The following is a 20251-nucleotide window of genomic DNA, read 5'->3' as shown; positions in this document are numbered from 1 at the left end:
CTCACTTGCGCCCACACACACTCGTGCGGTGGTTTGGGGAAACACACTCACACTATCTACCAACCTGGATTATTCTTTGTTCAAAAGCCAGCTAGATCAACACATCATTCTGAAGCCAGCTAGACCAACACATCATTCTGAAGCCAGCTAGACCAACACATCATTCTGAAGCCAGCTAGACCAACACATCATTCTGAAGCCAGCTAGATCAACACATCATTCTGAAACCAGCTAGATCAACACATCATTCTGAAGCCAGCTAGATCAACACATCATTCTGAAGCCAGCTAGATCAACACATCATTATGAAGCCAGCTAGATCTACACATCATTCTGAAGCCAGCTAGATCAACACACCATTCTGAAGCCAGCTAGATCAACACATCATTCTGAAGCCAGCTAGATCAACACATCATTCAGAAGCCAGCTAGATCAACACATCATTGTAAAGCAGGAACCCTACCTCAAAATGAATATGGAATATGTTCCTGTACTGTTCCATATAGTTGACACACCAGCAGAGAATCCTCAAGGGATTCTGACATACCATATAGTGCCTAACTTTACATATTCAAACCCACAACCCTCGAATTGTAGGCTCCATGTTCCAACCTAGTGAGACCTCAGAACCACTATTACCTCTGTACCACGTTTACTTCTAGACATTTACACTGAGTGTACAAAACATTAGGAACACCTTCCTAATATTGAGTTGCACCCCCTTTTGCCCTCAGAATAGCCTCAATTAGTCGGGCATGGACTCTACAAGGTGTCGAAAGCGTTCCACAGGGATGCTGGCCCATGTTGACTCCAATGCTTCCCACAGTTGTGTCAAGTTGGCTGGTAGTGGATTTCTACTCCAAATAGCTCGTTCCATCTCATCCCACAGATGCTCAAATTGGATTGAGATCTGGTGACTGGGCAGGCCACTGCGGTAAGCTGGACAATCCTAGCCTTGTGGCATTGGGTATTATCCTGCTGAAAAAATCTATTCGCAGATGGATACACTGCTGCCATGAAAGGATGCACCTGATTGGCAAAGATGTTCAGATATCCTGTAGCATTCAAACGTTGCTCCACTTTTAGGCCCAATGCGTGCCATGAAAACACACCCCACACCACCACCACCAGCCTGCAATGTTGACAAGGGGCACAATGGACGCATGTACTCGTGGTTTTCTCCATACTCTAGTCCTCCCATTAGCGTGAAACAGCAGGAACTGGGATTCATCAGTCCAGGCAATGTTTTTCCAGTTCTCCAGTGTCCAGTGTTTTCGTTCCTTAGCCACTGCAACCAAAGTTTCTTATTTTTTGCTGAAAGAAGAGGAACTCTGCAAGGTCGTCGGCTGCCATACCCCATTCGTGTCAAGGTATGACAAGTTGTGCATTCTTTTATGGGTCTTTGGGCACCAATGTTGTACTGGACTGTCAGTTGACTAACTGTAGCCCGTCTGTTACTCTGCACAAAGCGTCAGCCTTCTTTGTCTTTCATCAATGACCCGTTTTCGAGCACTGTCCTGCCATTGGCTGGATGTCCTTTGGGTGGTGGACCACTCTTGATACACACGGGAAACTGTTGAGCGTGAAAAACCCAGCAGTATTGGAGTTCTTGACAAACTCAAACCGTTGCGCCTGGCACCTACTATCATACCCCGTTCAAAGGGCACTTCAATATTTTATCTTGTCCATTCAACCTATGAATGGCACACATACATGTTTCAGTTGTCTCAAGGCTCAACAATCCTTTAACCTGTCTCCTCCCCTTCATCTACACTGATTGAAGTGGATTTAATAGGTGACATCAATAAGGAATGCAAAACTTTGTGGACACCCCTTTAAAATGGTGGATTCAGCTATTTCAGCTACACCTGTTGATGAAAAGCGTATAAAATCGAGCACACAGCCATGCAATCTCCATAGACAAACATTGGCAGTAGATTGGCCTTACTGAAGAGCTCAGTGACTTTCAAAGTGGCACCGTCATAGGATGCCACCTTTCCAACAAGTCAGTTCGTCAAATTTCTGCCCTGCTAGAGCTGCTCCGGTCAACTGTAAGTGCTGTTATTGTGAAGTGGAAATATCTAGGAGCAACAACGGCTCAGCCGCAAAGAGGTAGGCCACACAAGCTCACAGAACGGGACCGCAGAGTGCTGAAGAGCATAAAAATCATCTGTCCTCGGTTGCAACACTCACTAACGAGTTCCAAACTGCATCTGGAAGCAACGTCAGCACAATAACTGTTCGTCGGGAGCTTCATGAAATGGGTTTCCATGGCCGAGCAGCCGCACACAAGCCTAAGATCACCATGCACAATGCCAAGCGTCAGCTGGAGTTGTGTAAAGCTTGCCGTCATTGGACTCTGGAGCAGTGGAAACGCATTCTCTGGAGTGATGTATGTATCTGGCAGTCAGACGGACGAATCTGGGTTTGGCGGATGCCAGGAGAACGCTACCTGCCCGAATGCATAGTTCTAACTGTAAAGTTTGGTGGAGGAGGACTAATGGTCTGGGGCTGTTTTTCATGGTTCGGGCTAGGCCCCTTAGTTCCAGTAAAGGGAAATCTTAACGCTACAGCATACAATTACATTCTAGACTTTGTGGCAACAGTTTGGGGAAGGCCCTTTCCTGTTTCAGCATGACAATGCTCCCGTGTACAAAGCAAGGTCCATACAGAAATGGTTTGTCGAGATCGGTGTGGAAGAACTTGACTGGCCTGCACAGAGCCCTGACCTCAACCCAATCGAACACCTTCGGAATGAATTGGAATGCCGAGCCAGGCCTAATCGCCCAACATCAGTGCCCGACCTTACTAACGCTCGTGGCTGAATGGAAGCAAGGCCCCGCAGCAATGTTCCAACATCTAGTGGAAAGCCTTCCCAGAAGAGTGGAGGCTGTTATTGCAGCAAAGGGGGGACTAACTACATATTAATGCCCATGATTCTGGAATTAGATGTTTGACGAGCAGGTGTCCACTTTTGGTCATGTAGCGTAGCTTTCACCTGGATTCACCTGGTCAGTCTATGTCATGGAAAGACCATGTTTTCTTAATGTTTTGTACACTCAGTCTATATTGTGCATTTGAGTTAAGTTGACCCTTTTCAAGATTATGAACCAAATAAATGTGCAGGAGCAATTTTGATCACTGGGAAGAGATGACCTGACACAGAACATCCCCTGTAATAGCCCAAGGACAGGCCTCACAGCCTTGCTCTGACATGTATACAACACAGCCTAAACACAGGTGTGTGTGTTTGTGTGAGAACTCCAAAGTTTGATAATCTTCTCCTTTCTTTCTTTGACAGTGACTCAGTAAGATACTAGAGGGAGAGAGAGTAAAACCCTGCAGAGGAAGGCTGTGTGTGTGTGTGTGTGTTAGGTGTGTGTAGGTGTGTGTGTGTGTGTGTGTGCGTCAAGAGAGAGGGAGAAGGATTGTCTTCTGTAGAGAGGCAGCCAAAGGCAATCTTTGTAACTCAACCATGTTGAATCCTTCCATCTATTTACAGACTTAAAGGGTTCCAGGGACATATGCTGTTTGTGTACACCACACATTGTGCTCATGTGCTTAAGCACCTGTATACTTGCTTGTTCATACTTGTGTTATTAATAATTGAGCCACTTTTTTTGGCTTTATCTAAATAGCTTTGTACACACTAGAGGTCCAACAGATCCCAAATTCCGAGATCCGACCATAAATTCAGAATTTTGTCTCGGATCTGGGTTGGGTCTGAATTGCCACGGGTCTCGGGTATGTGCAATTAAAATTGATTTACCAACTGGACCTGTCCTCTGTTCATTTAATGTGTGAGGCGATGAGAACTGTGCAAGCTTGATTGCAACTCAATAAAACATATAGCTTATGTCCAGCAGAAACTGGTTCAGGCCTCTCACCTTACTTACGCCTGCTGCTGAAGAGAGAGAGCGCGTGAAAGGAGCCTTGGCCTAGGCTACTGTTGTTTGCAAAAATTGAGGCCTTTTTCATTGAAGTAAAACCAAAGTTAGAGGAGAAAGAGTATAGTGAAAAGAAGCCGACAAGGGGAATGTCCTCTGTGGGGACAAGTTTTAGTGATAAAGATGAGAAGAACGTCACGTGGGCAAATGGAATGTGTGCAACTCGCTATTCAGCTTTGATGCAATTTTCGAACTTTTATTTATTTATTTTCGTATTTATTATAATTTGTTTTTATCATTATTATTATTGTAAGCCTAGTTTAGAATCTAAAACATTTCTTTAAATATGCAAAGTGTTTTGTTTCATTTTGTTGAGACATTTTCGTTGGCTAAATTAAGTTCAAAATGTATTTTTAATTTTGTGCTCTGTATTTAATTTAAGATAAAAGTTTAAAGTAGGCCTGACGTAAAATAAATATAATTAGCCTTTTGCTGTCATTTGTTGGGTATGCCTACAGTTTGTATTTTACCTTTAAACAATGACTTGACTTACTTTGATATTACTCTAATAAAGTTAAGAAACTTTTGTGAAGGTTTGGTGTGGTATAGGCTTGAGGTCAGGAAAGATGCTTTAGGCCTACCAAAGTTGCTCCTTTATTCTCTCTAGGGCTAGGCCTAAGCTTCTCTTCCTTTAATATTAATATCATACAGTGGAAGCTAGGCCTATAGACATAAATGCATGCAATGCCCTGATACATTAAGCGCTCAAATCTCTGACAGCTGAACCGTAAGGTGAACAATTATTGTTTTAGGAAAGTAAAAACCAATAAAACAATAAGCTATACAGTTTTGATTATGCTACACATCGAAACACATAATATTTTGTTTGTAGTTTGTTATATGTCATTTGGTAGTTTTTAAGGACATGTAACTGTGGATCGATCATTTGGCCAATATCGCTTGTTAATTGTTGGCAGAGGTTTCTTTCTCTCTCTCGTTCTACTCTCGGATCCAAACCAACACGGGTCCATTTGCGTGTTTTTCCACGGGCCATTTTGGAACGGATCTGACTGTCCTTGGGTCCATTCGGAACTGGTCTCCTTTAAAAAATATATATATTTATGCATATCGGGTTGGGTGGGAAAGCCACGGATTCATTTCGGAACGGGTCCATCTGTTTGGACCCGTGAAGAGCTCTAGTACACACAGACAACTCTGTTGCTTTGGGAGGCTGGAAGCTGATTTAGCCTTGCTCTGATCTGGCACTACCACTGCACTGACCCACACTATTCCCTCTTACCTTTCTCATAGGCTGGGATGCTGTCCTTCAGCAGGTAGCTCAGCTGGTGGCCGTTGAGGTGCAGGAAGCGCAGCTGGTCCCTGAGCGAGGCCTCCTCTACCACGGGCTGGATGAGTCGGCCCACGCTGTTCTGGGAGATGGGCAGGCCCAGACCAAGAGCCAGGGTCGGGGTTAGGTCCACCTGCTCGACTGTTGACTGTTTCTCCATCCCTACTGTTTATAAGGAGTAGAGAGAAGAGATAGTTTGAGGGAGTATCTCAGGACATAGAAACAAGAGCGCGCAAGGAGGCACACATGCACAAGACAGACAGACAAACGCGTGTGTACACACACACACACACACACACACACACACACACGTACACAGTTGAGAAATGAAGTGAGAAGTCACAGGAGCAGAACATAATTTATGTACCGCATCTCCAATCAACCCCTACTCCCCTAATCTCCTACTCCTCTAATCCCCTACTCCTCTAATCCCCTACTCCTCTAATCCCCTACTCCTCTAATCCCCTACTCCTCTAATCCCCTACTCCTCTAATCCCCTACTCCCCTACGTCATACTTTAATAACAATGATTAATTCACTTTATGTAGCACACTTTAAAATAAAACAAAATCCATTCAAAAATGTATATTTTATTAATGCTGTGTCCTGTTTTTAGCTCAAGATTAATTCTGCCAGTTGAGTTGACAGGACAATCCAGAACATGAGCTCTGCAGTCCATCATGTGTCAGAGGCCCTACAGTACAACTTACTGTACCAGCCTGTCCATCATGTGTCTGAGGTCCTACAGTACAACTTACTGTAACCAGCCTGTCCATCATGTGTCTGAGGTCCTACAGTATAAGTTACTGTACCAGCCTGTCCATCATGTGTCAGAGGCCCTACAGTACAACTTACTGTACCAGCCTGTCCATCATGTGTCTGAGGTCCTACAGTACAAGTTACTGTACCAGCCTGTCCATCATGTGTCTGAGGTCCTACAGTACAACTTACTGTACCAGCCTGTCCATCATGTGTCTGAGGTCCTACAGTATAAGTTACTGTACCAGCCTGTCCATCATGTGTCTGAGGTCCTACAGTACAAGTTACTGTACCAGCCTGTCCATCATGTGTCTGAGGTCCTACAGTATAACTTACTGTACCAGCCTGTCCATCATGTGTCTGAGGTCCTACAGTACAACTTACTGTACCAGCCTGTCCATCATGTGTCTGAGGTCCTACAGTATAAGTTACTGTACCAGCCTGTCCATCATGTGTCTGAGGTCCTACAGTACAACTTACTGTACCAGCCTGTCCATCATGTGTCTGAGGTCCTACAGTATAAGTTACTGTACCAGCCTGTCCATCATGTGTCTGAGGTCCTACAGTACAACTTACTGTACCAGCCTGTCCATCATGTGTCTGAGGTCCTACAGTACAACTTACTGTACCAGCCTGTCCATCATGTGTCTGAGGTCCTACAGTATAAGTTACTGTACCAGCCTGTCCATCATGTGTCTGGTCCTACAGTACAACTTAATGTACCAGCCTGTCCATCATGTGTCTGAGGTCCTACAGTACAACTTACTGTACCAGCCTGTCCATCATGTGTCTGAGGTCCTACAGTATAAGTTACTGTACCAGCCTGTCCATCATGTGTCTGAGGTCCTACAGTACAACTTACTGTACCAGCCTGTCCATCATGTGTCTGAGGTCCTACAGTGTAAGTTACTGTACCAGCCTGTCCATCATGTGTCTGAGGTCCTAAAGTACAACTTACTGTACCAGCCTGTTCATCATGTGTCTGAGGTCCTACAGTACAACTTACTGTACCAGCCTGTCCATCATGTGTCTGAGGTCCTACAGTATAAGTTACTGTACCAGCCTGTCCATCATGTGTCTGAGGTCCTACAGTATAAGTTACTGTACCAGCCTGTTCATCATGTGTCTGAGGTCCTACAGTAAAACTTACTGTACCAGCCTGTCCATCATGTGTCAGAGGCCCTACAGTACAACTTACTGTACCAGCCTGTCCATCATGTGTCTGAGGTCCTACAGTACAAGTTACTGTACCAGCCTGTCCATCATGTGTCTGAGGTCCTACAGTACAACTTACTGTACCAGCCTGTCCATCATGTGTCTGAGGTCCTACAGTATAAGTTACTGTACCAGGCTGTCCATCATGTGTCTGAGGTCCTACAGTGTAAGTTACTGTACCAGCCTGTCCATCATGTGTCTGAGGTCCTACAGTACAAGTTACTGTACCAGCCTGTCCATCATGTGTCTGAGGTCCTACAGTATAACTTACTGTACCAGCCTGTCCATCATGTGTCTGAGGTCCTACAGTACAACTTACTGTACCAGCCTGTCCATCATGTGTCTGAGGTCCTACAGTATAAGTTACTGTACCAGCCTGTCCATCATGTGTCTGAGGTCCTACAGTACAACTTACTGTACCAGCCTGTCCATCATGTGTCTGAGGTCCTACAGTATAAGTTACTGTACCAGCCTGTCCATCATGTGTCTGAGGTCCTACAGTACAACTTACTGTACCAGCCTGTCCATCATGTGTCTGAGGTCCTACAGTACAACTTACTGTACCAGCCTGTCCATCATGTGTCTGAGGTCCTACAGTATAAGTTACTGTACCAGCCTGTCCATCATGTGTCTGGTCCTACAGTACAACTTAATGTACCAGCCTGTCCATCATGTGTCTGAGGTCCTACAGTACAACTTACTGTACCAGCCTGTCCATCATGTGTCTGAGGTCCTACAGTATAAGTTACTGTACCAGCCTGTCCATCATGTGTCTGAGGTCCTACAGTACAACTTACTGTACCAGCCTGTCCATCATGTGTCTGAGGTCCTACAGTGTAAGTTACTGTACCAGCCTGTCCATCATGTGTCTGAGGTCCTAAAGTACAACTTACTGTACCAGCCTGTTCATCATGTGTCTGAGGTCCTACAGTACAACTTACTGTACCAGCCTGTCCATCATGTGTCTGAGGTCCTACAGTATAAGTTACTGTACCAGCCTGTCCATCATGTGTCTGAGGTCCTACAGTATAAGTTACTGTACCAGCCTGTTCATCATGTGTCTGAGGTCCTACAGTAAAACTTACTGTACCAGCCTGTCCATCATGTGTCTGAGGTCCTACAGTACAACTTACTGTACCAGCCTGTCCATCATGTGTCTGGTCCTACAGTACAACTTAGTGTACCAGCCTGTCCATCATGTGTCTGGTCCTACAGTACAACTTAGTGTACCAGCCTGTCCATCATGTGTCTGGTCCTACAGTACAACTTAGTGTACCAGCCTGTCCATCATGTGTCTGGTCCTACAGTACAACTTACTGTACCAGCCTGTCCATCATGTGTCTGGTCCTACAGTCGAAGTTACTGTACCAGCCTGTCCATCATGTGTCTGAGGTCCAACAGTACAACTTAATGTACCAGCCTGTCCATCATGTGTCTGAGGTCCTACAGTACAACTTACTGTACCAGCCTGTCCATCATGTGTCTGAGGTCCTACAGTATAAGTTACTGTACCAGCCTGTCCATCATGTGTCTGAGGTCCTACAGTACAACTTACTGTACCAGCCTGTCCATCATGTGTCTGAGGTCCTACAGTACAACTTACTGTACCAGCCTGTCCATCATGTGTCTGAGGTCCTACAGTATAAGTTACTGTACCAGCCTGTCCATCATGTGTCTGGTCCAACAGTACAACTTACTGTACCAGCCTGTCCATCATGTGTCTGAGGTCCTACAGTATAACTTAATGTACCAGCCTGTCCATCATGTGTCTGAGGTCCTACAGTACAACTTACTGTACCAGCCTGTCCATCATGTGTCTGAGGTCCAACAGTACAACTTACTGTACCAGCCTGTCCATCATGTTTCTGCCAACACTTCATTTCTCAGCCAGTCTTTCAGTAAAATTTTATCCACCTGAAATAAACCCATGTAGATGAGGAGTGATCTAGAAATAGACGTGGCGAATATAGAAACAATTATCACATTCACACCGACGGCCTCCAACACGTTCGTCACAGAGCGGCGAGACGTTAATGAGCTCCTCTTAACACATTGCCAAGACATCACCGCTTCTCACAGTGTGAGAGCTCAGCTGAGAGATGGCCATGTGTGTATGTTTGTGTGTGTGAGAGAGAGAGCGTGTATTTTTTTAACCTTTATTTAACCAGGCGTGAACGTGTGTGTGTGTGTGTGTGTGTGTGTGTGTGTGGCACATGCGCTCTGGAGTAGGCCCTTACTTAACAAAAGTGATGTTAATCCTCACTTAACCAAATTTTTCATAGGTGAAAACGAATGTAAACGGATTTTCACTATACTATTGTGGATATGTGTTGTGATACGGATTTGAACACCGGTGTGCATGTGCCTACTTGTTCACCGACAGCAAGACAGACAGACAGGGGGGGGGATAACAGGAGAGCCAATGAGAGTGCTTACCTTTCTTCTTGAAGGCGGGGCTGATGAGCACCAGGGGTGTGTTGACCTCATGCTCAGACGAGCCCCCGTGGCTGCCCGTCTCGGACATCCCGTGGTCCCCACACAGCACCAGCAGGTAGGGCAGCGCCCCCTCTGCCTCCTAAGGGGACACGGCACATATAGATAGGTCACATAAGCGGACCAAATGTTGACATAATGGTCATTTATCAGACATTTTTATTCACTGCAACTTACAGTTAAAGTAACATCTCAATTAGAAAGCTCATAATCTAGGGCCTCCCGAGTGGCGCAGCGGTCTATGGCACTGCTTGAGGCGTCACTACAGACCCGGGTTCGATCCCAGGCTGTGTCACAACCGGCCGTGACCAGGAGTCCCATAGGGCGGCGCACAATTGGCCCAGCGTCGTCCGGGTTAGGGGAGGGTTTGGACGGGGGGGCTTTACTTGGCTCATCACGCTCTAGCGACTCCTTGTGGCGGGCTGGGCACCTGCAGGCTGACTTCGGTGGTCAGTTGAACGGTGTTTCCTCCGACACATTGGTGCGGCTGGCTTCCGGGTTAAGCGCGCGGGTGTTAAGAAGCGCGGTCTGGCGGGTCATGTTTCGGAGGACGCATGACTCGACCTTCGCCTCTCCCAAGCCCATTGGGGAGTTGCAGCGATGAGACAAGATCAAAATTGGGGAGAAAAAGGGGGTAAAATACAAAAAATATAAATAATAAAGAGAAACAAAAATCTGTTAACTCTTACCCAAATAATGTTGTTGACTCATCCTATACTTGTATTTGTTGCCAAAGCATAAATTAGAGGGAAAAAAAACACTTCAAAACCCCCACCTCAAACTTGTACCACAAACAGACTGTTTCAAAAATGCTTGCTATTTCCTCATAGAGGAAGACGTCATGTTTTTGGCCGAGACGTCTCATTGGCTGAGCTGGCCAATCAGCTGTTTACATGTCATTCATATTTTAACTGATTTCTAGAAAGTGTGGGATTCACCAGGCAATAGAAACGCACAGACAGGGCAGGAATAGGGGTTGTGGAAATATGTGTCTCATATAGAGGCCTGCTGCTGGAAGAAGCAGCATCGCCTCATGTCCTCCCTTCACTGGAGCGAAACAGTGGAGGTTCCACACAGCGCCTGAGAGGCTCACTCTCTAGCTGTCTCCTCTGGGAATGGAAGGTGGTTAGCTCCATTTCACTTCAAAGACCCCCTCAGCCCTCAGCCACTCTCTTCCACGCTAGCTTGCCTCCTTTAGCAGCCAGCGCAAGCTAACAAAAGCCTGGTTCCCTGCCAGTTTAGCTGGTCGCCCTAACAGAGCCAGCTAACTTCTTCAACTCATTGGCAATTCATGTTACAGATGTAGGATCTCATTGACATTTCATGAAGAGGAAAGAACTTATCCCAGCCATGAAAGCTGCCAGAGCACATGGGGACATTGCTTACATCCGCTATGACAGGCTCATTGTCCACCCTCCCTCCCAAAAGCCTGGAAGGGATGAGAGAGCCAGGCCTATGGTTTCGTAGCTTCAACACCACAGCACACACACACACTTACACACACCAACTGATTAATGGACTGCTGAATGTTTTCTTTCTTTCTTGCTTTGTTTGTTCTTTTCAATATTATGTCTATCCCTGATAAGCTACCCAGGAAAGGGCTAGAAATAGTCCATATTAATGTAGCCTTAGAAATAAGTTTGATGAAATCCATAACTTGCTATCAGAAAACATTAATATATTAGCCATTTCTGAGACTCACTTAGATAATTCATTTGATGATACAGCAGTAGCAATACAAGGATATAGCTTCTACAGAAGAGACAGGAACGCTTATGGGGGAGGTGTTGATATATATATATATATATATATATATATATATATATATATATATATATATATAGATAGATAGTATCTCACAAAAGTGAGTACACCCCTCACATTTTTGTAAATATTTGAGTATATCTTTTCATGCGACAACACTGAAGAAATGACACTTTGCTACAATGTAAAGTAGTGAGTGTACAGCTTGTATAACAGTGTAAATTTGCTGTCCCCTCAAAATAACGCAACACACAGCCATTAATGTCTAAACCGCTGGCAACAAAAGTGAGTACACCCCTAAGTGAAAATGTCCAAATTGGGCCCAATTAGCCATTTTCCCTCCCTGGTGTCATGTGACTCGTTAGTGTTACAAGGTCTTAGGTGTGAATGGGGAGCAGGTGTGTTAAATTTGGTGTCATCGCTCTCACACTCTGTCATACTGGTCACTGGAAGTTCAACATGGCATCTCATGGCAAAGAACTCTCTGAGGATCTGAAAAAAAGAATTGTTGCTCTACATAAAGATGGCCTGGGCTATAAGATTGCCAAGACCCTGAAACTGAGCTGCAGCACGGTGGCCAAGACCATACAGCGGTTTAACAGGACAGGTTCCACTCAGAACAGGCCTCGCCATGGTCGACCAAAGAAGTTGAGTGCACGTGCTCAGCATCATATTCAGAGGTTGTCTTTGGGAAATAGACGTATGAGTGCTGCCAGCATTGCTACAGAGGTTGAAGGGGTGGGGGGTCAGCCTGTCAGTGCTCAGACCAAACGCCGCACACTGCATCAAATTGGTCTGCATGGCTGTCGTCCCAGAAGGAAGCCTCTTCTAAAGATGATGCACAAGAAAGCCCGCAAACAGTTTGCTGAAGACAAGCAGACTAAGGACATGGATTACTGGAACCATGTCCTGTGGTCTGATGAGACCAAGATAAACTTACTTGGTTCAGATGGTGTCAAGCGTGTGTGGCGGCAACCAGGTGAGGAGTACAAAGACAAGTGTGTCTTGCCTACAGTCATGCATGGTGGTGGGAGTGTCATGGTCTGGGGCTGCATGAGTGCTGCCGGCACTGGGGAGCTACAGTTCATTGAGGGAACCATGAATGCCAACATGTACTGTGACATACTGAAGCAGAGCATGATCCCCTCCCTTCGGAGACTGGGCCGCAGGGCAGTATTCCAACATGATAACGACCCCAAACACACCTCCAAGACGACCACTGCCTTGCTAAAGAAGCTGAGGATAAAGGTGATGGACTGGCCAAGCATGTCCTGAACCCTATTGAGCATCTGTGGGGCATCCTCAAACGGAAGGTGGAGGAGTGGAAGAGGACTCCAGTGGCAACCTGTGAAGCTCTGGTGAACTCCATGCCCAAGAGAGTTAAGGCAGTGCTGGAAAATGATGGTGGCCACACAAAATATTGACACTTTGGGCCCAATTTGGACATTTTCACTTAGGGGTGTACTCACTTTTGTTGCCAGCGGTTTAGACATTAATGGCTGTGTGTTGTGTTATTTTGAGGGGACAGCAAATTTACACTGTTATACAAGCTGTACACCCACTACTTTACATTGTAGCAAAGTGTCATTTCTTCAGTGTTGTCACATGAAAAGATATACTCAAATATTTACAAAAATGTGAGGGGTGTACTCACTTTTGTGGGATACTGTCTATACATATATATATATATATATATATATATATATATATATATATATATATATATATATATATATATATATATATATATATTCAGAGCTATATCCCTGTAATGCTTACAGAAAATCTAATGTCGAGTGTTACTGAAGTGTTGTGGTTGCAGGTTCACCTGCCTCATCTAAAGTCTATTATTATAGGGTGCTGCTATAGGCCACCAAGTGCTAACAGTCAGTATCTAAATAATGTGTGTGAAATGCTTGATAGTGTATGTGATGTGAACAGAGAGATCTGCATTCTTGCGGATCTGAATATTGACTGGTTTTCATCATGCTGTCAGCTCATGAGGAATATGCTCACTGTAACCAGTGCCTGTAATATGGTTAAGGTCATTAATCTACTTACCAGGGTGTTAAAAACACTACAGGAACTGGATCATCCACATGAATTGATCACATTTTTACTAACGCTGTAGAACTTTGTTCAAAGCTGTATTTGTACCAATTCGATGCAGTGATCACAATATAGTGGCTATATCCAGGAAAGCCAAAGTTCCAAAAGCTGGGCCTAAAATAGTGTATAAGAGATCATACAAAAGATTCTGCAGTGACTTATGTGGATGATGTTAAAAATATTGTTGGTATGATGTGATAAATAAGGAGCATCCAGACGCTGCGCTTGATGAATTTATGAAATTGCTTCTTCCAATTATTGATAAACATGCACCTGTTAAGAAACTGACTGTTAGAATGGTTAAGGCTCCATGGATTGATGAGGAATACAAATTAAAAATACAACTGGGGCAAAAGGAGTGGCTAATAAGTGTGACTGGCTGGCTGACTTACTGCAAATTGAGAAATGATGTGACTAAACTCAACAAAAAGAATAAACTATATTATGAAGCCAAGATCAATGAAGTACTTTCAATGAAATTATGGACAGAAAGACAAATTCAACTCCATCTTTCACCGAATCAGATGCCTTATTCATCACAAAACCATTTGATGTTAGCAATTATTTTAATGATTACCTCACTGGCAAAGTGGGCAAACTTATGCCAACAACAAATAGTGAGCCATCGTATTCATACATAAAACAATTATTATAATAAAAGAAAAGCATTGTAAGTTTGAATTTTGTAAAGTTAGTTTGGCATAGGTGGGAAAATTATTCTTATCGATCAACAACCTCCTGGCATTGACAACTTAGATTGAAAGATACTGAGGATGGTAGCTGACTCTATAGCCACTCCTATCTGTCATATATTTAATCTGAGCCTGGAGAAAAGTCTTTGTCCTCAGGCCAGGAGGGAAGCCAAAGTAATTCCGCTACCCAAGAATGGTAAAGCATCCTTTACTGGTTCTAGCAGCCGACCTATCAGCTCGGTGCCAGCTCTTAGCAAACCTTTGGAAAAAATGTGTTTGACCAAATTATTGTCATGCAAAATCCTGCCGGTCTCAAGGTAATTTATCGTTTATTAACATAAACACGTTTAGCATCTCCAGGCATCCACGCATACAAGTCACTGATGCGCGCCTTTGGAACATCTACATTTAAAAAAGTCAATTTAATGTAATTTTAATTTCAAAAGTCAATTTAATATACACCATCACAATTAATCAATTATTTATTTTAGGCAGGTCTTAAGAAACAATATGATATGAAGAAAATGTATTTCAGAAGAACAGAATATGAATTGGTCTACTGTATGTTACCTGGCTATGTGCCACGCCATAGGCTGTAGGCTAGTTCACTTAGCAGACAAGATACTGTATGCTTAATGATATGCCATTACTTTATTATTATATGATTTTATAGTAAGAAGAATATAATAGAACTTAGCTGAAAGGATATTTTTCCCATTGTGGAGCGAGTGTGCATATGAAGTGGCTATGTTGAGTGTAAAAGTGATCATTTGAAACAGGTCCTATACGCTAGATTTAGAGTTATTTGGCAACTTTAGTTGTGAATGATACAAACCTTAGAATGTCAAAACATATATGGGCTGCGACTATAGGCTATTGATGATTTGAGAAAGTCGCAATAAAAGCTTGCGCTCTGTTCCTTGCCACAGGCTGCACATGCTGTTCTCTCATCAAGCGATCATGTTTTCACCCATCAGACTATTCTCAATTTAATCTTGTCTTCACTAATATGTAAAATTTGTTTTGATTTAGAATGTCCCATTATCAAACGGGCAAGAACAGGAGCAGGGGGAAAAAATACATGTCAGCCATATGCACTCGAATAGCTAATGAAGGCAACTTTCCCACTGGTTTGTTTTTCAATCATGCCGGGTAGGCCACTCCGGGTATTTCACTTCACACATCAACCACTGCTTGAGAAGCATGCAGCCTCTCGCTGCGCGACAGGTGATATTCCGTCCTAACTCTGTATGTCATGGGCTCTCCAACCCTGTTCCTGCAGCTACCTAGTGCTTAATTTGGGAAACCAAGTGCAATCTGTTCGGGAACGTCGACAGTAACATGTTCTCATGGGCAGCGCACAATTGGCCTAGCGTTGTCCAGGGTAGGGGAGGGAATGGCCGGCAGGGATGTAGCTCAGTTGATAGAGCATGGCGTTTGCAACGCCAGGGTTGTGGGTTCGATTCCCACGGGGGACCAGTATGAAAGAAAAAAAAAATAATTCACTAACTGTAAGTCGCTCTGGATAAGAGCGTATGCTAAATGACTAAAATGTAAAAAATGTAAATGTTTTCAAAATGAAACATATTTAATTTAACTGTTGACTGCCCCTCTGTCTGTATGCTCGGGAAAGGAATGAAGGAGAAAGGGGAGGAGATGGAAACGCACAGTGGTGAGGTATTCTGTAGCTAAAGGTAATGTGTCAGCCTATTAATTATGAAAATACAAAAAAAAAACTTTTTACAAGGCTATTCAAAATCAAATTCACTAACTTGGGATCATATATAGGCCTATGAATAAGCTCTAATATACAGTACCGGTCAAAAGCTTGGACACACCTACTCATTCCAGAGTTTTTCTTTATTTTTAATATTTTCTACATTGTTGAAAATAGTGAACACATCAAAACTATGAAATAACACATATGGAATCATGTAGTAACCAAAAAAGTGTTAAAACAAATCAAAATGTATTTCATATTTGAGATTCTTCAGATAGCCACCCTTTGCCTTGATGACAGCTTTAAACACTCTTGGCATTCTCTCAGCCGGCTTTATGAGGTAGTCACCTGGAATGCATTTCAATTAACCAGGTGTGCCTTCTTAAAAGTTAATTTGTGGAATTTCTTTCCTTCTTAATGTGTTTGAGCCAATCAGTTGTGTTGTGACAAGTCCCCTGTAGCTCAGTTGGTAGAGCATGGCACTTGCAACGCCAGGGTTGTGGGTTCGTTTCCCACGGGGGGCCAGTATGAAAATGTATGCACTCACTAACTATAAGTCACTCTGGATAAGAGTGTCTGCTAAATGACTAGAAATGTAAAATGTGACAAGGTAGGGGGGGGGGGGGTATACAGAAGATAGTCCTATTTGGTAAAATACCAAGTCCATATTATGGCAAGAACAGCTCAAATAAGCAAAGAGAAATAACAGTCCATCATTACTTTAAGACATGAAGGTCAGTCAATACGGAACATTTCAAGAACTTTAAAAGTTTCTTCAAGTGCAGTTCAAAAACCATCAAGCGCTATGATGAAACTGGCTCTCATGAGGACCGCCACAGGAATGGAAGACAAGAGTTACCACTGCTGCAGAGGATAAGTTCATTAGAGTTACCAGTGTCAGAAAAAGCAAGCCCAAATAAATGCTTCACAGAGTTCAAGTAACAGACACATCTCAACATCAACTGTTCAGAGGGGACTGTGTGAATCAGGCCTTCATGGTCGAAACCACTACTAAAGGACACCAATAATAAGAAGAGACCTGCTTGGGCCAAGAAACACGAGCAATGGACATTAGACCGGTGGAAATTTGTCCTTTGGTCTGGAGTCCAAATTTGAGATTTGAGATGTCTTTGTGAGACGCGGTGTGGGTGAACAGATGATCTCCGCATGTGTAGTTCCCACCGTAAAGCATGGAGGAGGAGGTGTTATGGTGTGGGGGTGCTTTGCTGGTGACACTGTCTGTGATTTATTTAGAATTCAAGGCACACTTAACCAGCATGGCTACCACAGCATTGTGCAGCGACACACCATCCCATCTGGTTTGGGCTTAGTGGGAATATCATTTGTTTTTCAACAGGACAATGACCCAACACACCTCCAGGCTGTGTAAGGGATATTTTACCAAGAAGGAGAGTGATGGAGTGCTGAATCAGATGAGCTGGACTCCACAATCCCCCGACCTCACCCCAATTGAGATGGTTTGGGATGAGTCGGACAGCAGAGTGAAGGAAAAGCAGCCAACAAGTGCTCAGTATATGTGGGAACTCCTTCAAGACTGTTGGAAAAGCATTCCAGGTGAAGCTGGATGAGAGAATGCCAAGAGCGTCATAAAGCTGTCATCAAGGCAAAGGGAGGCTATTTGAAGAATCTCAAAAATAAAATATATTTTGATTTGTTTAACACTTTTTTGGTTCCTACATGATTCCATGTGTGTTATTTCATAGTTTTGATGTCTTCACTATTATTCTACAATGTAAAAAATAGTAAAAAAAAAAAAAAAAAACTTGAATGAGTAGGTGTGTCCAAACTTTTGCCTGGTACTGTATGTATGGGCTTTTTCAATCAAGCATCAACTTAGAAAGCGCTGTCCATTTCATTGTGTTAGGCTTTGAAACAACATCCACAACAACCATGTTTTCCAGTCAATTTCAACCTGTTGTCGAACTTCATTCTTCAAATTGATCAATCACAGTGAGGTGTTCTAAAAGCACATACTGGTTTGATGATAAGTGTTCGATGTGATTTTCAATTGCATTGAAGTCAGAGTGGTTAGAGGGACAATAGAGCCCTGAGTACCAAGCCATTAGGACCTGATGGTCGTTAGCGAGTTGGGTACTACCAACAAATTATTGTGACTCAACGGTCATGTGGAATTTTACTGCGGTCATGACTCATGACTTCCGGTGTGGCGGTAATAGGGTCACCACAACAGACCTAATACAATGCTATTTTTCTGCAAACAAATTAACTTACTTTCTGCATGCTTATAGAGAAGGGCACTCAACATTTACTGCACTGACACAAATGACTGATGATTGGTTGAAAGAAATTCATAATAAGATGATTGTGGGAGCAGTACTGTTAGATTTCAGTGCAGTCTTTGATATTATTAACCATAACCTGTTGTTGAAAAAATTTATGTGTTATGGCTTTTCAACCTTTTCCACATTTAGTTACGTTACGGCCTTATTCTAAAATAAATTACATTGTTTTTTTCCCTCATCAATCTACACACAATACCCCATAATGACAAAGCAAAAACAGTTTTTTTGAAATTTTAGCTAATTTATTACAAATAAAAAACGGAAATATAACATTTACATAAGTATTCAGACCCTTTACTCAGTACATTGTTGAAGAACCTTTGGCAGTGATTACAGCCTCGAATCTTCTTGGGTACGACGCTACAAGCTTGACATCTGTATTTGGGGAGTTTCTCCCATTCTTCTCTGCAGATCCTCTCAAGCTCTGTCAGGTTGGATCGGGAGTGTCGCTGCTCAGCTATTTTCAGGTCTCTCCAGAGATGTTCAAATCGGGTTCAAGTCAGGGCTCTGGCTGGGCCACTAAAGGACATTGAGACTTGTCCCGAAGCCACTCCTGCATTGTCTTGGCTGTGTGCTTAGGGAATGTTGTCCTGTTGGAAGGTGAACCTTCACCCCAGTCTGAGGTCCTGAGCGCTCTGGAGCAGGTTTTCATCAAGGATCTCTGTACTTTGCTCTGTTCATCTTTCCCTCGATCCTGACTAATCTCCCAGTCCCTGCCGCTGAAAAACATCCCCACAGCATGATGTTGCCACCACCATGCTTCACAATAGGGATGGTGCCAGGTTTCCTCCTGACGTGACACTTGGCATTCAGGCCAGACTACAATCTTGGTTTCATCAGACCAGATAATCTTGTTTTTCATGGTCTGAGTCCTTTAGGTGCCTTTTGGCAAACTCCAAGCGGGCTGTCATGTGCCTTTTACTGAGGAGTGGCTTCCGTCTGGCCACTCTACCATAAAGGCCTGATTGGTGGAGTGCTGCAGAGATGGTTGTCCTTCTGGAAGGTTCTCCCATCTCCATAGAGGAACTCTGGAGCTCTATCAAAGTGACAATCGGATTCTTGGTCAACTCCCTGATCAAGTCCCTTCTTCTACGATTTACTCAATTTGGCCGGCCGGCCAGCTCTAGGAAGAGTCTTGGTGGTTCCAAACTTCTTCAATTAAGAATGATGGAGGCCACTGTGTTCTTTGGGACCTTCAATGCTGCAGAAATGGTTTGGTACCCTTCCACAGATCTATGCTTCGACACAATCCTGTCTCGGGGGCTCTACGGACAATTCCTTCAACCTCATGGCTTGGTTTTTGCTCTGACAACTGTGGGACCTTATGAATTGAATTTACCACAGGTGGACTCCAATCAAGTTGTAGAAACATCAAGGACGATCAATGGAAACAGGATGCACCCAAGCTCAATTTCAAGTCTCATAGCAAAGGGTCTGAATACTTATGTAAATAAGGTATGCTTCTTATTTTTAATAAACTTGCAAAAATGTCTAAAAACCTGTTTTTGCTTTGTCATTATGTGGTTTTGTGTGTAGATTGATGAGGAAAAAATATAATTTTATCAATTTTAGAATAAGGCTGTTCCCTGAAAAAGGGAAGGGGTCTGAATACTTTCCGAATGCACTGTATCTATCAAATAGAACAGAGGGTTTTCTTTAATGGAAGCTTCTCTAATGTTAAACATGTAAAGTGTGGTGTACCGCAGGGCAGCTCTCTTACCTGCTACTCTTTTCTATTTTTACCAATGACCTGCCACTGGCATTAAACAATGTCTGTGTCTCCATGTATGCATCAGCAACCACAGCTAGTGAAGTCACTGTAAACCTAAACAAAGAGTTGCAGTCAATTTTAGAATGAATGGCCAGTAATAAACTGGTCCTGAACATCTCTAAAACTAAGAGCATTGTATTTGGTACAAATAATTCCCTAAGTTGTAGAC

At 43.5% G+C, this 20251-nt stretch overlaps 1 protein-coding gene across 1 annotated transcript in view; it reads right to left on the bottom strand.

The window, feature by feature from the left end:
- The window catches only part of LOC311107914 (GPI ethanolamine phosphate transferase 2-like), a 120781-nt gene that overhangs the window by 61393 nt on the left and 39137 nt on the right, over positions 1-20251 (bottom strand). Inside the window, exons 5-6 of the mRNA XM_084150514.1 lie at positions 9646-9784; positions 5188-5400 (exon numbers count right to left, since the gene is read on the bottom strand). Coding sequence (XP_084006640.1) covers positions 5188-5400; positions 9646-9784 — 352 coding nt within the window. The remainder of the gene's footprint in view (positions 1-5187; positions 5401-9645; positions 9785-20251) is intronic.

This window comes from Coregonus lavaretus (assembly GCF_964263955.1).
Source record: "Coregonus lavaretus genome assembly, chromosome: 32".
In the NCBI taxonomy this organism is placed as follows: domain Eukaryota; kingdom Metazoa; phylum Chordata; class Actinopteri; order Salmoniformes; family Salmonidae; genus Coregonus; species Coregonus lavaretus.
Note: the sequence above shows the minus strand (reverse complement) of the source record. Positions and strands in the feature narration are given on the sequence as shown.